This window comes from Balaenoptera borealis, assembly GCF_965194805.1.
Source record: "Balaenoptera borealis genome assembly, chromosome: 13".
Classification (NCBI taxonomy): domain Eukaryota; kingdom Metazoa; phylum Chordata; class Mammalia; order Artiodactyla; family Balaenopteridae; genus Balaenoptera; species Balaenoptera borealis.
The window spans coordinates 44,445,633-44,468,889 of record NC_138870.1 but is presented as its reverse complement, the minus strand read 5'-3'; the positions used below and the strand labels follow the sequence as shown (position 1 = coordinate 44,468,889).

At 52.6% G+C, this 23,257-nt stretch overlaps 1 protein-coding gene across 1 annotated transcript; it reads left to right on the top strand.

The window, feature by feature from the left end:
- Positions 1 to 318: 318 nt before the first annotated feature.
- Positions 319 to 23,257, top strand: LOC309609678 (uncharacterized protein; the record flags this gene model as incomplete). The annotated part of the gene is given in 21 exon segments (XM_082351378.1): positions 319 to 996; positions 2,248 to 2,456; positions 3,071 to 3,131; positions 3,610 to 3,705; positions 4,632 to 4,796; positions 4,925 to 5,050; positions 5,554 to 5,774; positions 6,247 to 6,278; positions 7,590 to 7,902; positions 15,764 to 15,918; positions 16,584 to 17,062; positions 18,748 to 18,956; positions 19,515 to 19,575; positions 19,716 to 19,811; positions 20,455 to 20,619; positions 20,886 to 21,011; positions 21,417 to 21,637; positions 22,375 to 22,406; positions 23,067 to 23,093; positions 23,096 to 23,175; positions 23,177 to 23,257. Coding segments are annotated over 21 exon segments (3,633 nt in total).

Below are 23,257 nucleotides of genomic sequence, written 5' to 3'. Positions count from 1 at the left end.
GAGGGTTATCTGCATAGCTGCATCCCTTGCAGCCTCTGGCTGGAGCAGTTGCCACCCTAACTTTCTGGCGGTTAGCCGCACTTGCTGTGGAAAGTCTATTGGATTTATGGCCAAAGCAAATTAAGGTCCCCATAATGGCAATTGTGGTCGACTTGTGGAAAAAGTAGGACCATAACGTTTATGTGTTTATACGTTTTTAATGTTTATAGGTTTGATGTTATGGCCCTGATTCTGAGGATTATAGGTGTGTCTGAGATTAGCTCATTGTGAAGGAGGTTACAGGCTGGAAGAGTTTCTGCTAAATACCCAAGCTCATAAATGCTTCCGAATGGCTTTTTCCATTTTTATGGGGCCAATCCTCAGGTCCTCACACACATAAAAGAGCTGAGAGGGATCCACTGGCCTCAGAGGGACTCCCAGCTCCAGCTCACCCTGCTCTGCCGTCGCTGCTTGGCTCTCAGCCAGGACACCATCATGTCTCGCCGATCCTACACAGTCAGCTCTGGTCGCCGTGTGGGCAGCTTCAGCTCTTGCTCAGCAATGACCCCCCAGAACCTGAACCACTTCCGGACCAGCTCTGTCTCCTGCAAGAGTGGGCGCAGCTTCCAGGGTCTTAGCGGCTTTGGCAGTCGGAGTGTCATCAGGTTTGGATCGTGCTCACCCAGGATAGCAGCTGTGTGCCCTCGGCCCATCCGCTATGGAGTTGGCTTTGGTTTGGGCAGTGGGATGGCCTTTGGCTTTGGTGATGGTAGTGGTGCTGGTCTGGGGTTTGGAGCCGGCAGTGGCCTCGGCTATGGCTTCAGCGGCCCTGGCTTTGGCTACCGAGTTGGAGGAGCTGGAGTGCCAGCAGCCCCATCCATCACAGCAGTGACTGTTAACGAGAGCCTGCTGACCCCCCTCAGCCTGGAGATTGACCCTAATGTCCAGAAGGTGAAGAAGCATGAGAAGGAGCAAATCAAGACCCTCAACAACAAATTTGCCTCCTTCATTGACAAGGTACTTGTGACAGCTCAACCTCTGGGTCTGGGATGATGAGACCTAAATGCACTGAGATGTTCTTTCCCTTCAGAAGAACTGGTCCAAACCTAGGGCATCGACCTTGACCCCAGATCCTTCAGGCATCAGCCAAAGGCATGGCAGTATGATTTCTGGGTCACTCTGCTGCAGAGCAAGGACTAGTCTGAGGAAACGCTGCATGGAGGGATAGATTAAGACAGTGGTAGTGTCTTCTGGGGGAAGGAGGAACATCCAGCCAAATCTGAAGGCATCTGAACAAGCTAAGACCTACCACCTAGCCACTTAGAAATATCTCCCAGACAAGCTAGAAACACGAACACCTACACCAGGTGTTGGCTGGTACAGGTTTAAGAGGTGTTATCCTTTGAGATCCTCATGCTTTCTTTGAAGTTTTCACGGTTTCTGAGGCTGAGTGGCCACACCTGTTCAGGCTTAAAGAAATGGAGAATGGAGTTGAGTAATTTTTGTACAAAGCAAAGAATTCATACCCCTCCCCCACCTGGGATATCCAGATTCAGCCGAGTCGCCTAGATTGAGGGAAACAGTAGGGAATGACCACTGGTGGTCACTGGTCTTCAGGCTGATGAGAGGAACAGAGAGGTGGAACTGACAGAGAGGTGGAACTGACACAGCCCCAAACCCATGTCCATGAAGACATGGGATGCTCTGTTGTGTCTGAGATTGGAAACTCACCTCTGTGAGCTTCATTTCACTCTGAAATGAGGGGTTGGAGCAAATGGTCTCTATGTTCTACTCCAGCTCTATAAGTCTCAGCTGATGGAATTTCTGGGGTGATGGGTATGGCTTATGACCTGAGAATTCCCACCTCCTAATACCACATCCCAGCCCAATGTACTTTACTCTGCTCCTCATTCCCTGCTAGGGATGGCTGAAATCAGTTTTCAGATGTAGGCAAACCCCAGCTCAGGTAGAATCGATCTCCAACTTCCCAGTGAACCAGCCCTCACCTTTCTCAGAGGGTTGAAAGGGAAATGGTTGAAGAGCTTTGGTTCCAAAGCTTCTGTTTGTAGCTAAGCCTGGTTGAGCATGAGGAGGGGTTGCAGACCCGCTCCGCCAGATTCTACTGAGTTAGAGGAGGAGCTGAAGTCAACAGAGGAGGGAACGATGTCACCACAAGTTTAAGTCACCTCTGGCCATCTGAGCAACGTTGACATATAGGTAACTATATCAAGCACTTCAATTGCCATGTCTTTGCCCCTGTGGATTTAGGTGCAGTTCCTGGAACAGCAGAATAAGCTCCTAGAGACCAAGTGGAACTTCCTCCAAGAGCAGAAATGTGCCAGGAGCAACCTGGAGCCCCTCTTCGACAACTACATCACCAACCTGCAGAGGCAGCTGGACGTAGTGAACAGCGAACGGGCCCGGCTGGAGGCTGAGAGGAACAGCATGCAGGATGTCCTTGAGGGTTTCAAGAAGAAGTGAGTGGCTGCTGGACTGCACTGACCTAGGATGGGCATGGGCTGGTCCCCAAAGCAGCAGCCAAGCTTGGATGAGAGCTGCTGGAAGGATCAGGGTTGAATGCTGGTTTCTATTCCCAGCCTGAAGACAGGGGTGGGGATATGCATATCACATCCTGAGGAAAAAGGGGTCCTGAGGAAAAAGGGGACTTGGAATTGGGCATGGTTGTCCCTAATCCTGCCTGTGAGCATGGGTGAGTTGACCCCAGAAAAGGAAACTCTTTTCTGAGGTTTTGAGAACAGTGCCTAAGTCCAGCCACAAATAGGGTCCTACTTCCTCTAAGGTCAAGTGCAATGACCCTAAGGCTTTTCCAGCAGAGGAGCACAGCAAATGTCCAGATTTTTAGACCCCGCATCCAATTTGAGAAAATAAAAGGGATTTGGAGAAACCAAGGGCCGTGGACTCATAAAAGGTCTTAAAGATGGGACAGAGTGGTTGAAAACATGCAGATGGCAACAGGAAGCCAGGCTCCTGGAAGGAGCAGAGAGGTCACAAGAGGTGATAACTGGGGAGCTGGGAGTAACCGGCTCTCAGTTCAGAGTGAGAACTCACCCTCTTCATCCTTATCATCCAGGTATGAAGAGGAGGTGGGACTCCGGGCCAATGCTGAGAATGAGTTTGTGGCTCTGAAGAAGGTAAGGAGAGCAGCAGGCCCAGGTAAACTTCTCCTCCAGGCAGGCAAATGTTCTCGCAACTCCAGGACACTGCCCGGGCAGCCCTGTGAATACTCACACACAGGGGACCCCACTGTTGCGGTCACAACAGCTTCCCTTCGAAGTTCTGATTTGGCCTCCAATGACTTAGAATTGGGTCTTCATGAGAGCAGAGGTCTGAAGGGATGACATTTGAAGAGTCTTGGATTATCCAGACTCTTCTTGCCTCTAAATAAGCATCAGAAAATGTCCAGCATCCCTGGGGGTTTCATGCTGTATAAGGGAGAAGAACAAGAGTCACTAAGCTGTATTTCCACCCAATGACTTTCCCATCTGTCCCACTTGGCCTGGCCCTGTGGGAATTGGCCTGGTCTTCCCACCCACCTCCAGAGCCTGCCAAGGTGGGGAGGTGAAACAGTGCACAACTAATGAGTATTTTATCCTTCTCTCTTTGATACAGGATGTGGATACAGTTTTCTTAAATAAGTCTGATCTAGAGGCCAACGTGGATACCTTAACTCAGGATATCGACTTCCTGAAAACCCTATACATGGCGGTAAGGGCTCATCCCCTCTGAGCCATCCAAGGAGCTCAATGCATGGTCTGGACTCCCTGGGGGATTCACTGGACTAGCGTATTTTCTAACATTTGGTATCATACATCTTTCCTCCCATCCAATCTATATCCTCTATATGTTGATGTATGTACCAGTGGAGAAGGTTAAGGGGAGCAGGCTTCTCAGCAGCCTGACTCAGGTCTATGAATCAACTCCTTGGATCTATGAGCCAACTCCTTGTGGACCAATCAAAAGACTGGGGTCTAGGAATGTCACTTCCTATCTATTGATGAGAAGACCCTGGAAAACTGATTTGCTAGGAGATGCAAGAAAAATTGCGTTACCTAATTAGTCAAATGAACTAGCGATCTTTTGCTTCTGTTTGGTCTGGGATAGACCCAATCAGAGCTAAATGGCTGGCTCTGAGTGGAAAGGCTGAAGAAAGCTCCCTCTGGGGCCCTCACCTTGCTGGCCAGTTCCCAGCCCTCCCCCAGCCCCACCCCCGGTTCTATTAAGGACTTGGGATATAGGAATTCCTAGACCACCATGTTCTAGGATATTGTCAGCTCTCAACGATCCAGACCGGCACAGCCACTGTGTGGATAAACCAAAGAAAGTTTAAGCTTTAGCATGGTCTCACTCCTCTCCATCAAGTCCCTAGGCCCCCATGGTTTTAATAGTCACCTAAGAAGTTAAGGTGTTAAAGGGATGTCTCCTAGTATATAACAAGGGTTTAAGTCAAACTGAAACGGTTCTGGGCCACCTCTTTTTCTTTGCTTTTGGTTTGGATGATCTGCCCCATTGCTTTGCTCTGAACAAACAAGCAATGCTCTCTCTCCTGACTCTGCATCCTGGGGACCCTGTGGCAGAGCCCCGGCCACTGACGGGACGCTGAGCCCATCTGTCTCGCTGATCCTACAACACAGGAAATCCAGTTGCTGCAGTCACACATCTCTGAGACATCAGTCATCGTGAAGATGGACAACAGCCGGGACCTGAACTTTGATGGGATCATTGCCGATATCAAGGCCCAGTATGAAGAGATCGCCAGGCGCAGTCGGGCTGATGCAGAGGCCTGGTACCAGACCAAGGTAGGCAGGAGGGCGCTGGGGAAAGGGTGTAGGCAGCCCTGGGGTCAGACTCATGGATGACAAAGTGGGCTGTGATCTTGACCCAATCTTCAAGCCCTCGGAATACCCCTTTCTCCCCCACCCCCCAGTATGAGAAGATGCGGGTGACAGCTGGCCAACACTGTGACAACCTGCGTAACACTCGGAATGAGATCAATGAGCTGACCCGCCTGATCCAGAGGCTGAAGGCGGAGATCGAGCACGCCAAGGCTCAGGTGGGCGAAAGAAAGGAGAGAAAGCCCCACAGGGAGGACAGGCAGGGCCCCAAGCTTTGGGGAGCCCAAGTCGGAAGATGTGGGGGAGGCCACCAGGACCCAGAAACAGAGAAATATAGGAATTAGTCCAGGAAGACTTCCTGGGGGAGGAAAATGTGGAACCAGGGAAAGAGTCTCCCATGTAGAAGGAAAGACCTGGGGCTGACTTAGAGGGGCAGGTGAAGCAGAAAGAATGGCTTTACTCTCTGGACCCCATTGGTCTTAGAGCAGCAGAAATCAGTAAGTGCAAAATCAGTGAGGATAGAAATGGAAGATAAGCAATGTTCCGCTCCCTGGTGACATCAAACTACAGGATGACAATCCCTGGGAAAGCAGCCTCCACGGGCTCCATCCCTGGCTTAGCACCAGGCTATGTGCCCACTCACAGGGGGCAGAGTTTCTAGCCTGACCTGAGGATCCCCTAGTCCCTGCCAAAGCCCACCTGCAAACTGCCCTCCCCCCAGCGCTGCAAGCTGGAGGCCGCTGTGGCCGAGGCAGAGCAGCGGGGCGAGGCAGCCCTCAGCGACGCCAAGTGCAAGCTGGCGGAGCTGGAGGCCGCCCTGCAGCAGGCCAAGCAGGACATGGCACGGCAGCTGAAGGAGTACCAGGAGCTGATGAACGTCAAGCTGGCCCTGGACATCGAGATCGCCACCTATAAGCGCCTGCTGGAGGGCGAGGAGATCCGGTAAGTGCTCTCAGGGCAGTAGGTGGGAGTGGGGTCAGACTTCCGGCTTCTAGAAAGACTAAGTGGGGGAGGGAACTATGTGAAGAATTGCTGAAATGGGCACTCTCTAGAGGTAACTATTTTTTCTGCAAACCTTAGACCCCTTGGCAGGGGTTTAGAAGATGGCTCTAGATCTGTGCCTCTCAGTGCAAGCCTGTAGACAGGCTGCACCAGAATCATGGGGAGTTCTGCTTGATTGGTTAGCTTGTTTTAAAATAAGAAAGAAAGAAAAGAAGACATTCCCTCAAATATTTTGATACAATAGTTTTGGGGCAGGGATTAGGAACGTGTCGTTTTTCAAAGCTCCCTGATGCTTGTGCAGCCAAGGGCGAGAACCACTGGTCCACCGGTCCACTGAGCCAAGAAAGCCCTCTGATAGCACCTAGGTTTTCAGGGAATGACACCTTGTGAAATTGTTTCTTTCTCTCTCCAGGATCTATGAAGGTGTTGGACCAGTAGACATATGTAAGAACCTTCAGTCTTTTCCTCTTCACACATTTCTCTCCTGGGGCCCTTCAAATTTCCTTTAAACTCAAGCCCACGTTGGGGTCAGGAGCCCATGGCCAGATTGGCCATGACAGCCAGGGGAGCAGGGACCATCTGGCCCCTAAACTGAGAGCATCCCTTTAGCTGAGGTCTGAGACATCCCCAGAGCCTTCCTCCCCGGAGCTAAGCAATCACAAAGGTTTGCAGGGCCTGGTAGGTGGGAGAGGGTTCCAGAAGAGAGTCAGCCTTTTTGCTTTGGGTGGTCTTGTCCCTCAAGGGCAAAGACCGGAGGAGGAATGGAAAGGCCTGTGCCAGGGAGTTCCCTCCCCTCCTGATGGCAGAGGATGGCAAGGCTAAACGCAAGTCCCCTTGCTGCTGCTGCGGCTACTGCCGCCAAACAAAGCGCTCAGGGCCTGTGCTGGGCTCTGCAGGATAGGGACACAAAGAAGGTGAGACCCAGCCCCTCCTCTCCAGAATTATAATCATTTTGAGATGGGTCCTATCCACTGTCAACCTAATTCTCAAAACCCCGGGGCGAGGAATAGGCACGGGCATCCCCCTTTTATTCGATCAGAGAAAATACAGGACTCGCCAGAAACCACAAAGGTAGTCAGTGGCACGGCCAGAATTCAAACCCAGATTTCTGATCCAAAAGCGCAAAATATACACAGCTGTGTATGCTAAACCGGGTGGGTCACAGATGGCAGGAAGGATCCTGGTGAGAGGAGAAGGAAGACAGGGGGGCCGTCCACCCTGGGGGCTGGTCTAAGCAAGGTTTAATCAGATTAGGGTCCTGGGTCATGGGGGTGTGCCCAGTGAAGACCAGAGGGCTAGAGGGCGGAGCCATCAGTGGGTCAGGAGGAACGAAGGACTACCTTTTTGATGGGCAACGTGGGGCCCGCCAAGGAGCATGGTATCATTGGAAGAGAGAAGCCCTGTGGCTTCATGGAAGCTACTCACGCAGCTGCTGGGTAATCCAGGTCACTACCCGCCTCACTCAACCCAACCTGACTTTGGCCGTATATAAATGATGGTGGACTTACGGCTATATGCCAACACCTGGGGAACTGGCTGAATTCTTCCATTTTAGTCCGAATGTTTGACTTGAGTGGAGTCACAGCCTTTGAGGCACCCAGACAAGAGAAGGGAAAAGTGGGTACTGACTATGTAGACAGTAGGAACTACTTGGACCCAGGCCACTTCCCCTGATGCCGCCGCCCGTCCCTCCCCCGACCCCCAGTGGGAGGCGGAGGAGGAGGCAGCCTCACTGAGGGTTTCATCCTCCCACAGCGGTGAGCAGCTCCCGGGGCGGCCTGGTGTGCGGGCCCGAGCCTCCGGTCACCACCTGCAGCCTCTCCCGCGGCAGGGTCACCATCTCGGGCCGCCCCAGCATCCGGTCCAGCGGCTTCTGCGGCTCGAGCGTGGGCGGGGCCCAGGTCGTGGGCGGCGGGGACGCGCTGAGCGCGGGCTCCTGGGGGGGCTCGGTGCTGGTGGGTGAGACCTGCGCCCCCAGCGTCCCCTGCCCGCTGCCCACCGAGGGCGGCTTCAGCAGCCGCGGTTCCAGCGTCCGCTTCGTGTCCACCACCACCTCCCAACGGACCAAGTACTGAGAGCCGAGCGCCGGGCCAGCCACCGACCAGGAAGAACCATCTCCACGTCTTCTGCTTCTGTCCCCACCGTGCCCGGACTCTGGGCCGAGGGCGCTCTAGGTACCCCTCCTGCCAAGAAGCCAAGCGCTGCTCTGCCTGGCCTGTGCCCTCTGGGGGGATTTTTTTCACCACCTAGACGCTCCATCCACAGCCCCAGCGGACTGGCCTGTCCCTGACTCCCAATTTCCTTCCTTTGGGTCACTCCTCACCACCCAGCCCAAAGACCTCAAGAAATGCAGATTCAATACAATTACAAAAATCAGCATGTTGGGGAGAAACAGGCCAGTTCAAAGCGATGGTGTGTCTGGGCACCATCGCCGTCCTAGCTTTGGATTAACTTAGAGAATGGAGAGCTGGCTGTCCACACGGCAGGTGTCCTCAGCCACCGTCCTCTGCTTCCCTCCCCTTCCTTTTCCTGGCAGGAGAAGGTTCTTTCCTTCTCTTCCTGACCCAGAAGGATCCACCGTTTTCGGTGGGCCAAGGGATCCCTGAGTCCCCAGAGATGGTTCTTCTCCGAGTGGCATAGGTCCTAGCTGCTTCTCTTCCTGGGGTGTTGGGGTAACCCTGGCATGCGAGTCCACGAGGTGGGTGGGTGCTGGTAGAGAGACGGACCCTGCAACACTCCACGCCGCTGCTGGCGGTGTGAGGGAGGCCCAGCTCTGTTCACTGCAGGGGTGTTTATGTCTGCACGCTCCAGGGAGGCCTGGGCTGGGGTGGGTGCCTGTCTGTACTGCTCTTTGTGTGGCTGGGATTTCAATAAACTTGACAAGCTAGCATCACTAGGACTCTGGCCTTTCCTTCCCAATCACACTGGGGATGGGGGAGCTTGCCTCCTAGACTCCACTAGCCCACCCCACTGGGGACTTGCCAAGGGCAGAGGCTGGTGTCCTGGGACAGAGGAGGTACTGAGGAAAGAGCGCTCAGGCCCCTCCCTGGAGGGGCTCACAGCTCAGCAAGGGAGATGAGACATATAGCAAAAGCTCTGAAAACGAATGCCAAGCAGCCCGCTTCTCTCCACGCACTGCCCTCCAGCCTCCTCCCTACCAGGGTGAAATCTTTCACTTGTTCCCCAGGTCCCACCCCGCCCTCAGTTCCTCTGGGATCATTGCAGGGGCCAAGAGACCCAACCATGTGTTTAGCGGGTTGGAACTTTCAGTTCACCCTCCCCAACCTCCAGGGAGGGAAGCAGGGTTGGAGGTTGAATCAATCATTCAATCCTGACTATGTAATGAAGCCTCCATAAAAAACCCATAAGGACTGGGGGATTCAGAGAGTTTCTGAGTTGGTGAACATGCATGCGGAGATGTGGGAGGAGTGGCACACGTGGAGAGAACGCTCTGCACCCTTCCCCCATACGTTGCCCTATACATCTCTTCCATCTGGCTGTTCCTGAGTTATATCCTTTTATAATAAACTGGTAATCTAGTAAGTAAAATGTTTCTCTGAGTTCTGTGAGCCACTCTAGCAAATTAATCAAAGCCAAGGAGAAGTCTTTGAAACTTTCAATCTATAGCCGGTTGGTCAAAAGTCCAGGTGACAGCCTGGGTTTGCATCTAAAGCAGGGTTGGGGGTGGGCAGTCTTGTAGGACTGAACCCTTGACCTGTGGAATCTGATGCTATCTCCAGGTAGATAGTGTCAGAATTGCATTGAACTGTGGGACACCAGCTGCTTATTGGTACAAGAAACCCCATGAACACACACACACACACACACACACACACACACGTCAGAACTGTGACCAGAACTCTTAACTGTGTCTTGTGCAACCACAGAGGACCCCACACCATAGAAAGTCCCCACACATGGTTTAATGACTCTTGTCATCATCTTGAAATCCTTAATAATTTTTAACAAGGGGCTCTGCATTTTTATTTTACATTAAGCCCCACAAACTGTGTAGCCAGTCCTACCTGAATAGCTGCATTTCTACTAAAAGAATTGAACATGTAGTTTAAAATCTTCCAACAAAGAAAACTTCGGGCTGAAATACCTTTCCTGGTGCATTCTACCAAATATTTAAGGAAAAATTCAACCCAGATTCTTCCAGAAAACATAAGAGGAGGGAAAACTTTCCAACTCCTTTTATGAGACCAGCATTACCCTGATACCAAAACCAAGCAAAGAAATAATAAGAAAAGAAAAACTACAAATCAATATCTGTCATGAACCTAAATATAAAAATCTTCAACAAAATATTAGTAAATTGAATACAACAACAAATAAAAGATAACACATCATGACAATGAGTTTATCCTAAGAATGCAAGGCTGGTTCAACTTTCAAAAACCTATTAATGTAATTCATGACATCAACAGACTGAAAAGGAAAAATCATATGATTATCTTAATAGATACACTAAAGGATTTGACAAAATTCAACCTCCAGTCATGATAAAAACCCTCAGCAAACTAGGAATAGATGAGAACTTCCTTGACCTAAATGGCATCTAATAAATAAATAAATAACAAAGTAACATCCTACAGCTAACAACATACTTAATGGTGAAAGTCTGAATGATTTCTGCCGTAAGACTGGGAAAAGATAATGGTATTTGTTCACACCACCCTTAGTCAGTATTACACAAGCTGGCCTAGCCAGTGAACTAAGGCAAGAAGAAGAAATAAATGTCATATGGTTTGGAAAGGAAGAAATAAAACTCTTTCTATTTTCAGAAGACATAATTTTCTATTTAGAAAACCCCAAGGAATCTTTTTTCTAAAACCTACTAGAACTAATAAGTGAGTTTAGTAAGATTATGGGATGTGAGTTCAATATACAAAAATGAATTGCATTTCTGTAAAAGCAAAGAACAGTTGGAAATTAAAACATTTTAAAGTATTTTTAACATTTACAATAGCACCCAAAAAGTGAAATACCTAAGTATCAGCCTTTAAAAAGGATCTGTATGCTAAAAACTACAAAACGATAATGAAAGAAATCAAAGAAGACTTAAATAAATGGAGATATATACTATGTTCATGAATTGGAAGACTCAATATTGCTAAGACATTGATTCTCCCCCAAAGATGACATAAGGTTCAAACCTGTGGACTGACAGACCCCGGTTCAAATCCCAGGCTCTCTACTTAAAATAGCTGTGTGACCAAAAGTAATAATAGGCAAGAATAATACTTATAGATTGAACTGAGCAGAGTTTCAAGTGTGTTTTGTGTTTTAACTTGATTTTTTCAACAATCTTAGGCAGTAGGCACTTTAATAATTTCCCTTTTGACAGATGACAAAATCAAGGCCCAGGGGTCAAAGCAGAGGCATTCTGACTCAAGAACTCAGACTCATCACCACCATGCTGTTCTGTCTGTCACAATTTCACTAAGCCTCTTGCCTCATCTGTAAAATGGAAAATAGTTCCTATTTCAAAGATTATTAGCGCATAGCCTGGCACACAGTGATGCGCAATAAACGGTTGCTACTGTTTTGATGGTGATGGTGGTGGTGGTTCTAGTTTTACTACTAATGGAGAAGAGCTGTGTTCAGCAGCACAGCCACTCCAGGACCAAACATGGGTGGACACCGAAGTGTCAGCGGACTGTTTCCAGCGACTGCACCGAAGCCCCGGCTCCCTAGCCTTTCCGTTCCGGCAACCAGGACTGAGCTTCTGCGCGGCTGCCTGTCGGGCTTTGCTGCCCTCTGCTGGCCACCAACTTCCCTGGAGACACCGCACCAGGGCATTTTCAAAGCACTCCCGCAATAGGATTTTGTGGAGGGAGAGGGGAGTTTTTTGTTTTTTTGTTTTTTTCTTTTGTTTTTTTTAATCAATTTCCCTAAGTTTTTTTTTAATTTTTGTATAGTTGATTTACAATATCGTGTTAGTTTCAGGTGTACAGCACAGAGACTCATTTCTATATACATATACAAATATGTATATAAATATTCCTTTTCAGATTATTTTCCCTTATAGTTTATTACAAAATATTGAGTACAGTTCCCTGTGCTATGAGAGGAGAGTCTTTTAAAAACAAATTGTTTTCTCCAAAACTGTGTTTAGGACACAAACATTGAAACGCTGAATAGCAACTTTAAGAAATCCACCCCCTCACTCACCAGCCCAGCACAGCACTGTTTTCACCATACTGTGTCTCTGTCAGTCTGTGTTCCCACAGATGCTCAGAAAACCACAGCCTTGAATCAGGAAAGAGCCATGGAGGGCTCTGTGCCCCATGGTTTTCAAACTAAGTGTGCTCCTCAGGGCTCAAGGGCCAGAGTTTCCCATCAGTGGCATTTAATGACACACATAAAATATTTAAAGTATCCAAGACATCCATTCATTTACACAGTCATTCAATCAGCAAGTATTTACTGGACACTTACTCTATCCCCAACACTGTTCCAAGTGCTTGGGAACCATCAATGAACAAGATGGACAAAAATCCTGCTTCCATGGAGTTTATTTTAGGGTGAGAGGAAAGACTGATAATCATCAAGAAATAGAATAAACAGGTCAATTATAGGGTGTGTTAGAAGGTGTTAAGTGCTATGGAACAAAGAAATAGATCAGAGCAGGATAAGCTGGATGGAGAACGCTCTGGGAGGAAGAAGGCAGGTTGCCATTTTTAAAAGAAATGCCAGGGAAGCCTGTTTGAGAGGTGACGTTTGGGCAAAGAGCCACAGGTGGCAACGGAGCAAGCCATGTGGTGGAGGGAACAACATTCAGGGCAGAAGGGCCAGTCAGTGCAAAGGCCCTGAGTCAGGAGTGGGCCAGGTGTGTCTGAGGAGCAGAGGGAGGCCGGTGTGGGTGACGAGAGCAAGGGGATGAGGTGAGAACTGTAACAAGAGGGACAGGCGGTGCATCATTAGGACTTTTTTTCTTTCTTTCTTTTTTTTACTTTGAGTGAAATGGAGCATTATCAGGGCATTTGAGCAGAGGAGTGACACAGCTCAGTGTCTTAAGGGGATCACTGGAGTGGGGGGGGCAGGGCAAGCAGAGACCAGCATGTCCATCTTATCTGTTTGTATAGCTGGATAGATAGATAGACAGATAGACAGACAGACAGACAGCTATAGATAGATAGCTAGATAGATAGATAGATAGATAGATAGATAGATAGATAGATAGACAGACAGGCAGGTTTATATAGCTGTTTTCCTCCTAAGATTTAGGGAAATGGTTCTACTGCTAAAGAAGAGAAGGAGGAGAAGGAAGAGAAGAAGACGAGGGAGGGGGAAGGGAGGGGGAAGGGAGGGGGAAGCTGCCAGGAACCCCAGGGTGGAGTAGGAAACCTCTCTCAACCAATTAGCACTTGAAGACTTCCTGGAAAAAGTGGCCTCTCGGGAGCATTTTAAATTATGGGAGGGCCATGGGTTTTCGGGTGGACATTCTGACACTGGGTGTGGCTTTCAAAGGGTGGGGGTAGCACAATGGGACAGGACCAAAGAGCATGATGAATGCCAGCACCCAGGACAAGAGGGTGTGGAGGAGGCTAATTGGAGTTAGCTGGGCAGCCCTGGAAAGGGCGTTTAGTGAGCTGCCTGCTGAGCCAGAGAAGAAATCACAGCCTTGCTCTGACTAGTCCAAAAAGGCTTCCTGGAAGAGGTGGCCATCTGTTCTGGGACATTCCAGGCAAAGGTGTGACCAGGGAGAGGGCTTAGGGATAGGGAGAGGGGGCCGGAGAACCCACAGGGCACATGTGGGCAGTAAGTGAGGAGAAGGCCAGTAAAGAGAGATCCAGCTCCCACCCCAGCACCCAGACAAGGATCTGGTCTCACTAAGTAGTGTGCTTGGGTGATGGGTAGAGATGGGCATGGTTCTATGGGTTCTCCGTGCCTCCCTTGGGTAGAACCAGATGGCAAAGACCCAGGTCCCATAGGTCTTCACAAACCCCCCAGGGCGTTGTGCCAGATTGGCCTGATCTGTGAGTTTCTCACTTGCCCAGGATGACCTGGGAACAGCCCCATAAAGACTCAGCTTCCCCCTCCAGCCCAGCCCCTTCAATCCAAACCACCATGTGGACGGTCTTCCTGAGCATTCCCCACAGGCCCTGGGCTCTGCTGCCACCTGCAGTGAGGCAAATTTCACCCAGCGCCCAGGAGCACATCCTTGTGCTGGGCGGGGCCCGCCCTCACTCCCGGCACACCCGCCCAGGGGCTCACACCCTGGTTCTGAATAGTCCTGCTGGTCCTGGATGGGTCTTTTATTTCTGAAGGCAGTGGGGTATCTCCAGGTCTCCTGAGTCCCCTGGCTCCCCTTCCCCATCCTCAGTGCCTAGGCCCAATTTGAGGTGGAGGCTTGCGGGGTGTGTGTGTGTGTGTGTGTGTGTGTGTGTGTGTGTGTGTGTGTGTGTGTGTGTTGGGGGCCTGAGGGAACAGCTGACACAAAAGCCTCCCTCTGGGGCTAAGCCTCCGCTCCCTCCTGCTACCAAGAGGCAGAAATGGGTTTTCCATCCTCTTCAATCAGCTGAAGGAGAGCAGAGGCTCATGGGAGTTGAGAAGCGGATGAGGTTTTATGGGCTCTCCAGGCTGGCAGAGCGGCGGGCCCGTCCCTCCTCCACCTCCCGTGCTCAGGCCCCACCCTCCTCACTTTCAAAGGGTCCGAATCCCTCTTGGCCACACCACACCATCCAGGTCTACACCACCATCAGTCAGTGAGCTCACTGTCCAAGGCTCAAGGATACATCCCTGGATCCAGGCCAGCAGGGCCCCACTTGAGGGGTGGGGACTGGGAAACCATCCCCCGTGCTCCCCAGTATAGCCTCCTCTCTCCACCCCAGACTCCACTCCAAATTTGTACACTAGTGAAATCAGGTTAAAGAAAACATTAAAAGCAGCCTTGAAAGGATAATGAAATCATAAATGTGCAGAGGAGGTGAAGCCTGTGGACGGGGCAAGGAGCAGGCCCACTCTCTGCTGGGTGAGGGGCTGCAGGGGGTGGCAGGGGAGTTTCTGATAGGAAGCAAGAGTCCCTTTCCTTTATACAGACCCTTTTGGTCCCCAAAGCATATTCTTGTGTATTATCCACTTAATCCCCCCAACAACCCCAGAAGATAAGAATGAATCCCACATTATGGCCAAGGAATCAGAAGCTCAGAGAGGTTAAGAGCTTCCCCAAAGCCACACAGCTAGGTAGTGTCCAAGCTGACACTTAGACCAGGTCCTCCAATTTGGATCCCATTGCCCAGATTGCTAAATGCCAGCTGCTTCACCATGGGTGACTATGATCTGAAGACTATTTGGGGCCAGCTAGTGAGGCCTCCTGCTCCTTGCCTACCCAAGTTCTCTGCCCTACGTGGAAGGACAAGTGTGGGATGTGGAGATAGAAACCAGTCAGCTTGGCGCTGGGCAAAGACCTGCAGCGGACCTGGCTGTGAAGACAAGGGCAGACCCAGGACGGAACGTGGGGCATCTGAGGGAGGATTCAGGGAACCGTGGCACAGGGACAGCATTCGGTTCTGGGAGGCTCCCTGGAGGGGTTGTCACCCTCAGAAGAAGTTCCTCAGCCCTTCTTCCTGAAGTTCCTGACCCCTCAGGGGCCTGGCTATCCTCCCTCAGCACCGACCGCATCCCCAGGTCTGTGCTCAATGAACATTAAAGACTATCCATCATTATCCTAATAAATGGCCCCAGGACACACAGGGATGCAGGGATGTTAGAAGGAACCAAGAGTTCAGAGCCCCCAGGAGCCAGAAATCACAGTGTCCTTGGATAGAAAAAAGCCACCTTCCCACCCCCGTCTCTGCAGAGCAGTCTCTGAATGTTCTTCTAGGGGTGACAATTCTGGGGCTGACAAACAGGATGAGCCCGTGCCCTGGCTGGTGGTCTTGGAAGGAAGTGAGACTCACAGGACCTGTTTCTTCTTAAAGAGCCCAGGGACGGTGTCCAGAGCAAGTCCGTAGCAGCGAGGTTATCCCGGCTTCTGCCATCCTTTCAGCCAAGTGGGAGAAAGTGGCTAAAGGGAGGCGCCCCCCTTATCCACAAGGGGCCGCCACTGTGGCCACTGAGAGTTGCAATTTTGCGGGTGAGAAATGAGGGCTCTGGAACAGAACCTTCTAGGGTGGAATCCAGAAGGTTCTAAGAGACCACGTGCTCCAGCCCTCTGTTCTGCAGGGAGCATGGTCAAAATGGCCCCTCTGGACCTGAACCACCTCCAAGCAATGCTGCCTGAGTGGGTTTGGACTCACCTGATCTATCAGCCTCTGAAACACATCGATGTACTTGAGAATGTGTTCAGTGTGGAGCCAAGAGGACAGAGGTGAGGACCGCTGGTGGTCTCACCCAACCTGGGACCCTCGAACTTCTCCCTGGAGACAGTGGCCCCAGCCCCTACCCCATGCCCAGCCACCTCAGACTGCTGTGGAGTTCAAACCCGCCTCCAGGTGTGGGTGGAGACCATCTCACAGGGAGACTGTGAGAAAATTAATTACCCAATGTACATAAATGAGCTTTGAAGATGAAAAGTGCAAACGCACAGTATCCCTAATAACATCTTCAATACTTTTAGGGAGGCCCAGAGTCGCCGCTGAGCTCACCTTTAAGACGAGTCCTTGGGGAGTTGCTGGCAAACTCCCCAAGCCAATAAACAACATAAAATGACTTTTCACTCCTTTCATGCAGCCAACCCCAGCTCTCCCCACCAATAAAAGGACCAGGGAGGATCAGAGGAGCCAGAAGTATCCTAAGCAGCGCACCCGCCGCCCTCGACACCCCAGCGCGCTCAGCCTCCATCCGATCAGACCCGCACCATGACCTGCCGCTCCTACAGGATCAGCCCAGGATGTGGGGTCACCAGGACCTTCAGCTCGTGCTCAGCTGTGGCCCCCAAAACTGGCAGCCGCTGCTGCATCAGCGCTGCCCCCTACCGAGGGGTGTCCTGCTACCGGGGGCTGACGGGCTTCGGCAGCCGCAGCGTCTCAGCCCTGGGCTCCTGTGCGCCCCGCGTAGCGGTGGGCGGCTTCCGCGCCGGCTCCTGCGGCCGCAGCTTCGGGTACCGCTCCGGCGGCGTGTGTGGCCCCAGCCCGCCCTGCATCACCACCGTGTCGGTCAACGAGAGCCTCCTCGTGCCCCTCAACCTGGAGATCGACCCCAACGCGCAGTGTGTGAAGCATGAGGAGAAGGAGCAGATCAAGTGTCTCAACAGCAGGTTCGCTGCCTTCATCGACAAGGTCAGTGAGGCCTGGGATGGTCCAGAGACGGCCCCAGCCCTGCCCTCCCCCTCGGGAGGGTCTGTAGAGGAGCCAGCACGACAGCCAGCAGCGGGAGAGAAATGCAGACCAATGTGCGCGGAAGGATCCGTCTTCTCGTTCAATTCCTGCAAAAGTATATCGGACACCCACTGCGGTCCAGAAATCGAGTCTATAGTCTAAAGTGTGTGTGTTTCCCGAGACAAGACAGCGTGGGAATATCAGAGCTGCCGCTGAAACACAGGGCTCTGGGTACCGGAGGAGCGGGAGACAGCGGGGAGAGGCGACTCCTGCGCTGGGGCAGCTCCGGAAGTGCTTAGGCAGCTGCTCAGAGCCACGCCGCCTCCCCACCCTCGCTCTGCCCCTCCGCCGCGCGAGTCCTCAGGCGGGCTGCTTGTCCGCCTAACAGAACCGGCCTCACATGTTTGGTGTGAGGATTCACGGGGTTCATGCAGGGACAGTGCTGGCACACAGTAAGTGCTTGATAAACGTTAGCTGTTAGCGTTCTTTTCCAAGGACAGTAGTGGGCAAGGAGGTGTGACACTTAACCAAGCAGGCTTGGCAGCCTCCTTCATGGATGCAGAGCTGGGAATCGGGAAGGCAGGGCCGCCAGGCTGGCGGGAGGAGGGCCGCCAGGCTGGCGGGAGGAGGCCCACCAGTGCAGAGCCTGAGAAACCCAGAACTGCCCTGAGGCTGCCTCTCAGAAAAGCCACCTCTGCGTCTCCCCTCATGTCGGCTCCTACTGTGTCGGTGAGGCCTTACTCCAGCTGAGGAAGTAGGACCAGGCTCTGGGGTCTGGGATCGGGGGCAACAGGGGTACCTTCTTATTATCCCTTTCTCTTTAGTGATCTCAGTTAATCCTCAACATGACTCAATAGAGTAAAATATCATCTTTATTTTTTGAATAACAGATTGAAGCTGAGGGTTCAGTGAGCAGCTTAGACAGACTATGGTGACAGGCAAGTGAAGGGGACTCAAGGGACATGAGATCCTGACTCCTTACTAACTATGAGACAGTAAGTTAGTCATTTCATACCTTGGGGTCTCTGTTTCCGTTTCTTTACTATAGGAGAAATAAGATCTCCCCCCAAAGGGTTGTGAGAATTGAATAAAATTGATTGATAGGTACAGACATAGACAAAGATGTGCGTGTGTGTGTGTGTGTGTGTGTGTATCTTAGCACAAGTCCTGGCACCACATAGTAAATATTCAATAAATGTTTGTTGCATAAATGAATAAATGAAGAATGACTGGTAATGAACAAGTCATAGTTCAACTGATTGAGCACTTACTGTGTGTCCGAAACTGTTCTAAGCACTTTACATGTAGTAACTTGGTCAGTTTTCACAACTTTAAGGAAGGTACTATTATCATCTCTGTTTTGGAAATGAGAAAACCAAGCACCCAGAGGTTAGACAACTTGCTGTTACAGTGGCAGACCTGGGAGCTGAATCAGACCCTTGGCCTCAAGCCGGGGGCACTCACACGCACAGTGCCTCCCTTGCGGACTGGGAGCAAGGCCCGCTGAGTCGCAGACACTCCATGGCTCAGCCCTCGCCTGGCCCTGGCTGTTCAGAGGACATCAGAGCAGAGGGAGAGAGAGCTCTGGGGAGGCAGGTACCTCCCCAGCCTCCTCCTGAGTCTCTTTCTCCCACCCTGGGCGGCAGGTGCGCTTCTTGGAGCAACAGAACAAGCTGCTGGAGACCAAGTGGCAGTTCTACCAGAACCGCCAGTGCTCCGAGAGCAACCTGGAGCCCCTGTTCAACGGCTACATCGAGACGCTGAGGCGGGAGGCTGAGCGTGTGGAGGCTGACAACGGGAGGCTGGCCTCGGAGCTCAACCACATGCAAGAGGTGCTGGAGGGCTACAAGAAGAAGTGAGTGCGCCCGACCCAGAATAACAGGGGCAGTGGGAAAGCTCCTCCCACAAGCCTCTTGAAGCAGCTTCATTAAGATTCCTGCCTGTCTATCAACAGGGGCTGCCTGGGACCCAAGGGGATGCTCAGTAGGGGCCTAGGTTTTTTCAGATTCTTTGGCTCCACCTCAACCCCGTGGAGGCCCGTTGAGTCGTAGAGCTGTTTTCGGGGGAGTAAGGAAACCCAATGGGGTTCTAGAGCTTTCTTGTTCCTCCCACTCCTGCTCACCTTCATGACACGGGCTCCGTGCCCTTCCTGCCCATGGCACCACCTCTCTTTGGATCTAGGATGCAAAGATGATTTTAGACTTGGGGGATGGAGTGTTACTCATCCAGAGGCAGCAGGAGTGGGGTGGAATAAGCCAGGCTGGGACAGGGCTGGTCCACGAACAATGCACAAAATAGACCAAGGAGAGGACAAGATGACATTTGCAGAGTTCATCCCTTCTGAGCCCCGGAAGAGCTTGCCCAGGAGCTGAGATGGTTGCCAAGCCCCGGCCCCTGTCTCCCCCACCCCCAGGTATGAAGAGGAAGTGGCTCTGAGGGCCACAGCAGAGAATGAGTTCGTGGTTCTAAAGAAGGTGAGGGGCTGGTCACAGGGCAGGGAGGGAGGGGCACCCTCTGGTGGCCTCCACCGTGGTGGGTCACCACACCGACCCAGAGGCACCTTCCGGGGGCCTCTTCCCACATGCATGCCCCCTCCTCTTCGCCCCACTGCCAGGACGTGGATTGCGCCTACCTGCAGAAGTCAGACCTGGAGGCCAACGTGGAGGCCCTGGTGGAGGAGTGTAGCTTCCTGAAGCGCCTCTATGACGAGGTGAGGAGGGCCCTGCCAACCAGCCAGGAAGGGGGGAGGGAAGGCGTGGGGACTGGGGGGAGGTGTTGTGTGCACGTTTGCCCCCTGAGTGATGGAAGCATGTGAAGAACATGCACGCACATGCAAGAGGGGCCTGTCGTGTAGCTGTCACAGACACGTGCAGGTAAGCCCCAAGGACGGTGGCGCTCGAGCGTGCTTGGGCCTCTCTGTGCCGGCGAGCCCCGGGGTGTTGCAGCGTGTGTGCCTGTGTGCTGGCCTTTGTGCGTGTTGGTCTCTACATGGATATGAAAGAGTGTATGTGGGAGGGGGGTAGGGTGGGTTTCCAGTTAGAGAGAGGGTCTTAATTCCTGGACAGATCACTAGTCCCGGCATTCAGACCCCAGCTCCCTTTGAGTCAGGCCTTTTTCACATGCTGGGCCTCAGTTTCCCCCTTTGTTAAGTCGTGGGCTGTCCCCAGCTGACCTCCAAAGCCCCTCTCAGCTTTACTGTCTTATGATGTACCTGTGTGTGAATGAAAGGGAGTGGGAGTCATGTATCATACATGACCAGTGCCCCCTCCAGGGAGTGGACATGGCCCCCAGGGCTGGAGCACGTGGCCCAGACAAGGCACCAGAACCAAATGCATTGGCTGTCGGCCCCCCAGGAGCTCCAGGTCCTCCACGCCCACATCTCAGACACCTCAGTCTTCGTCAAGATGAACAACAGCCGGGACCTGAACATGGACTGTTTCGTCGCCGAGATCAAGGCTCAGTACGATGATGTTGCCAGCCGCAGCCGGGCTGAGGCTGAGTCCTGGTACCGCAGCAAGGTGAGTGGCCCAGGGCACCTGCCTCCTAGACATGGCACTGGGAAGGATGCGAGGTGTATATTAGAAAAGGCTTCTTTTGTCTGGGGATTTTGATCTTTAGGGATGGTAAGAAAAGGACTGACAGATCTCAGTTTGGGCGTCAGGGTGGGGCTGCCATGTCTGGCTGCACAGGCTGAGCACTGCACAACCTGCACGATCATCCGTGTGGTCCTGAATGGATGGGATGCCCCATCCTGAGCCTCAGGAACATCTCTGCTTCCCCCAAGTGCGAGGAGATGAAGGCCACGGTGATCCGGCATGGGGAGACCCTGCGCTGCACCAAGGAGGAGATCAACGAGCTGAACCGCATGATCCAGAGGCTGACGGCCGAGATTGAAAATGCCAAGTGCCAGGTATGGGTTCCGGGAGAGCTTGAATACTCAGCACAGGCAGACTGCAGCACCAGGCCCTTTGCCAGCAGGAGAGCAAAGGTCTGGCCCTAATCAGGCCTCAGAGTGTGCCCGTGCGGAAGCAGGGGTCCAGAGAGAGGGCAGGGCCCCTGGCACATCATGCTGCACTGGAGCTGGGATGAGCCGTGTCACTGACGTCCCCCTCCCTGGCCACCCTGCAACGCCACCAAGGAGAGATGGTGAAAAGTGCCCATTCCTCCCTCGTGTTCATAGTCCCATTAACTACCCGTTTATAGGTAGTTAACCTACCTTTTCTCTGGGACCCTTGTCCCAGCTCCCTCAGCTCAGGGGAGCCAAGTTGCACCTTCTCTCTCTCTCACGCTCGTCCTCACATCTCCTTCCCCACAGCGGGCCAAGCTGGAGGCCGCCGTGGCCGAGGCGGAGCAGCAGGGCGAGGCGGCCCTTAATGATGCCCGCTGCAAGCTGGCCGGGCTGGAGGAGGCCCTGCAGAAGGCCAAGCAGGACATGGCCTGCCTGCTCAAGGAGTACCAGGAGGTGATGAACTCCAAGCTGGGCCTGGACATCGAGATCGCCACCTACAGGCGCCTGCTGGAGGGCGAGGAGCACAGGTGGGGTTAAGGAAGACCTCGGGGTCTAGAAGGAGGAGGCCCTGGCCCTCTGGTGGTGAATTTCGCTGAGCCCAAATGTGAGCTGTATCTCTGCCCGCTGCTAGTACAGCTCAAGCTTCAATAATAATGGTAATTTACTGAATGCTTATTAGGCCTGTGCTAGGTGCTCATTTTAACCCTCACAGTCCAGCGAGGTAGGTATCATTTTTCCCATCCAAAGATAAGGAAATAAGGCCCAGCGTTCAGTGACTTTCTCGTGGCCACACAGTTAGCAAGCACAAGAGCCAGGACCTGCACCCAAGACATGTGGCTCTAAAATCCATTGTCTTCCAGTAGCTTCCTAAAGGAGACTGAAGCTTGGCCTGCCCCGGAGGCGGGTGCATTATAAGGATGTACCCTATGCCCTTCGTGGGCATCAAGCCCTTTCACACACGCTGCTGCATTCAGTTCGACTCTCCTTTCTGTGAGCCCGATCGGCACTCCAGGGCGGGCCAAGTCATTCAGATTGGAGGCAACGGGTGGAGTTCATAAACTCACTCACCTCTGCTGAAAATCAGAAGGCCTTGTCTCTGTGGTCAGAGAATAGTTAGAGAGTGAGCATTTCATACAGACTTTGGGGGAGCACTTCCTGCCTCTTGGGGGTTGGATCTGGAAGGCCCTCTCTGTGCCCAAGCAACCATCTGCCTCAGGGAATCCAGCTCACCGCCCACAGTTAACGGAGTTTTCTTTCCCCTTAGGCTGTGCGAAGGTGTGGGCTCTGTGAATGTCTGTAAGTACCCGCTTGAAACACCCCTAGAAAAATGGCTTTGTTGATGGGCAAATCTGAACCTGACAGCCTAACCCACTAAACCCAGAATGTTCCAGGCCTGGGAGGGAGGGGGCCTTTCATGCCCCCCTCTCCCCCTCCCCCCCCACCCCCACTCTTCCCTGGAGGCACTAAACGAAGGCATAGTTGAGTGCCATCCACTGGTGGAGATGTGAACTGCAGGCCAGGGTAATAAGGACACCGTAGCTTTGCCCCTCTGAGTGTAGGGGTCCTCGATTCCTTCTCGCCCAGGTGCCAAAGAACAGCGGTCCCCAACATTTTTGGCACCAGGGACCAGTTTCGTGGAAGACAATTTTTCCTTGGAGGTGGGGTGCGGGGGGATGATGGTGGAGTGATGGGGAGCAGCAGATGACACTTCGCTTGCTCACCCACGGCTCACCTCCTGCTATGTGGCCCGCTTCCTAGGGGTTGGGGACCCCGGGGTTGGGGACCCCTGCCCTAGAAGGCTGAGGTGCTGAGCAGAACAGGGTCTGAGTTATGAACCACTAAACCCCTTTGAGGAGGAGGGAGGTCCTGCGGTGCAAAAGCCCCTTAGGGCCTGTCCTGGGGTTGGTGACATCACAACAGGCCACTCAGCCCTTCCTGTCCCCTCTCCTCCCACAGGCGTCAGCAGCTCCCGCGGTGGAGTCACCTGGGGGCCCACATGTATAGCACCCCAAGCCGCCAGATTGCCTCTGGCCCCGTGGCCACTGGGGGCAGCGTCACAGTGATTGATGGCGTCCGACTCCTGCGCCCCCTGTCAGCCCCGCATCTCCAGCTTCAACTGCGGGAGCAGGTCCGTCTGCTTTGCCTAG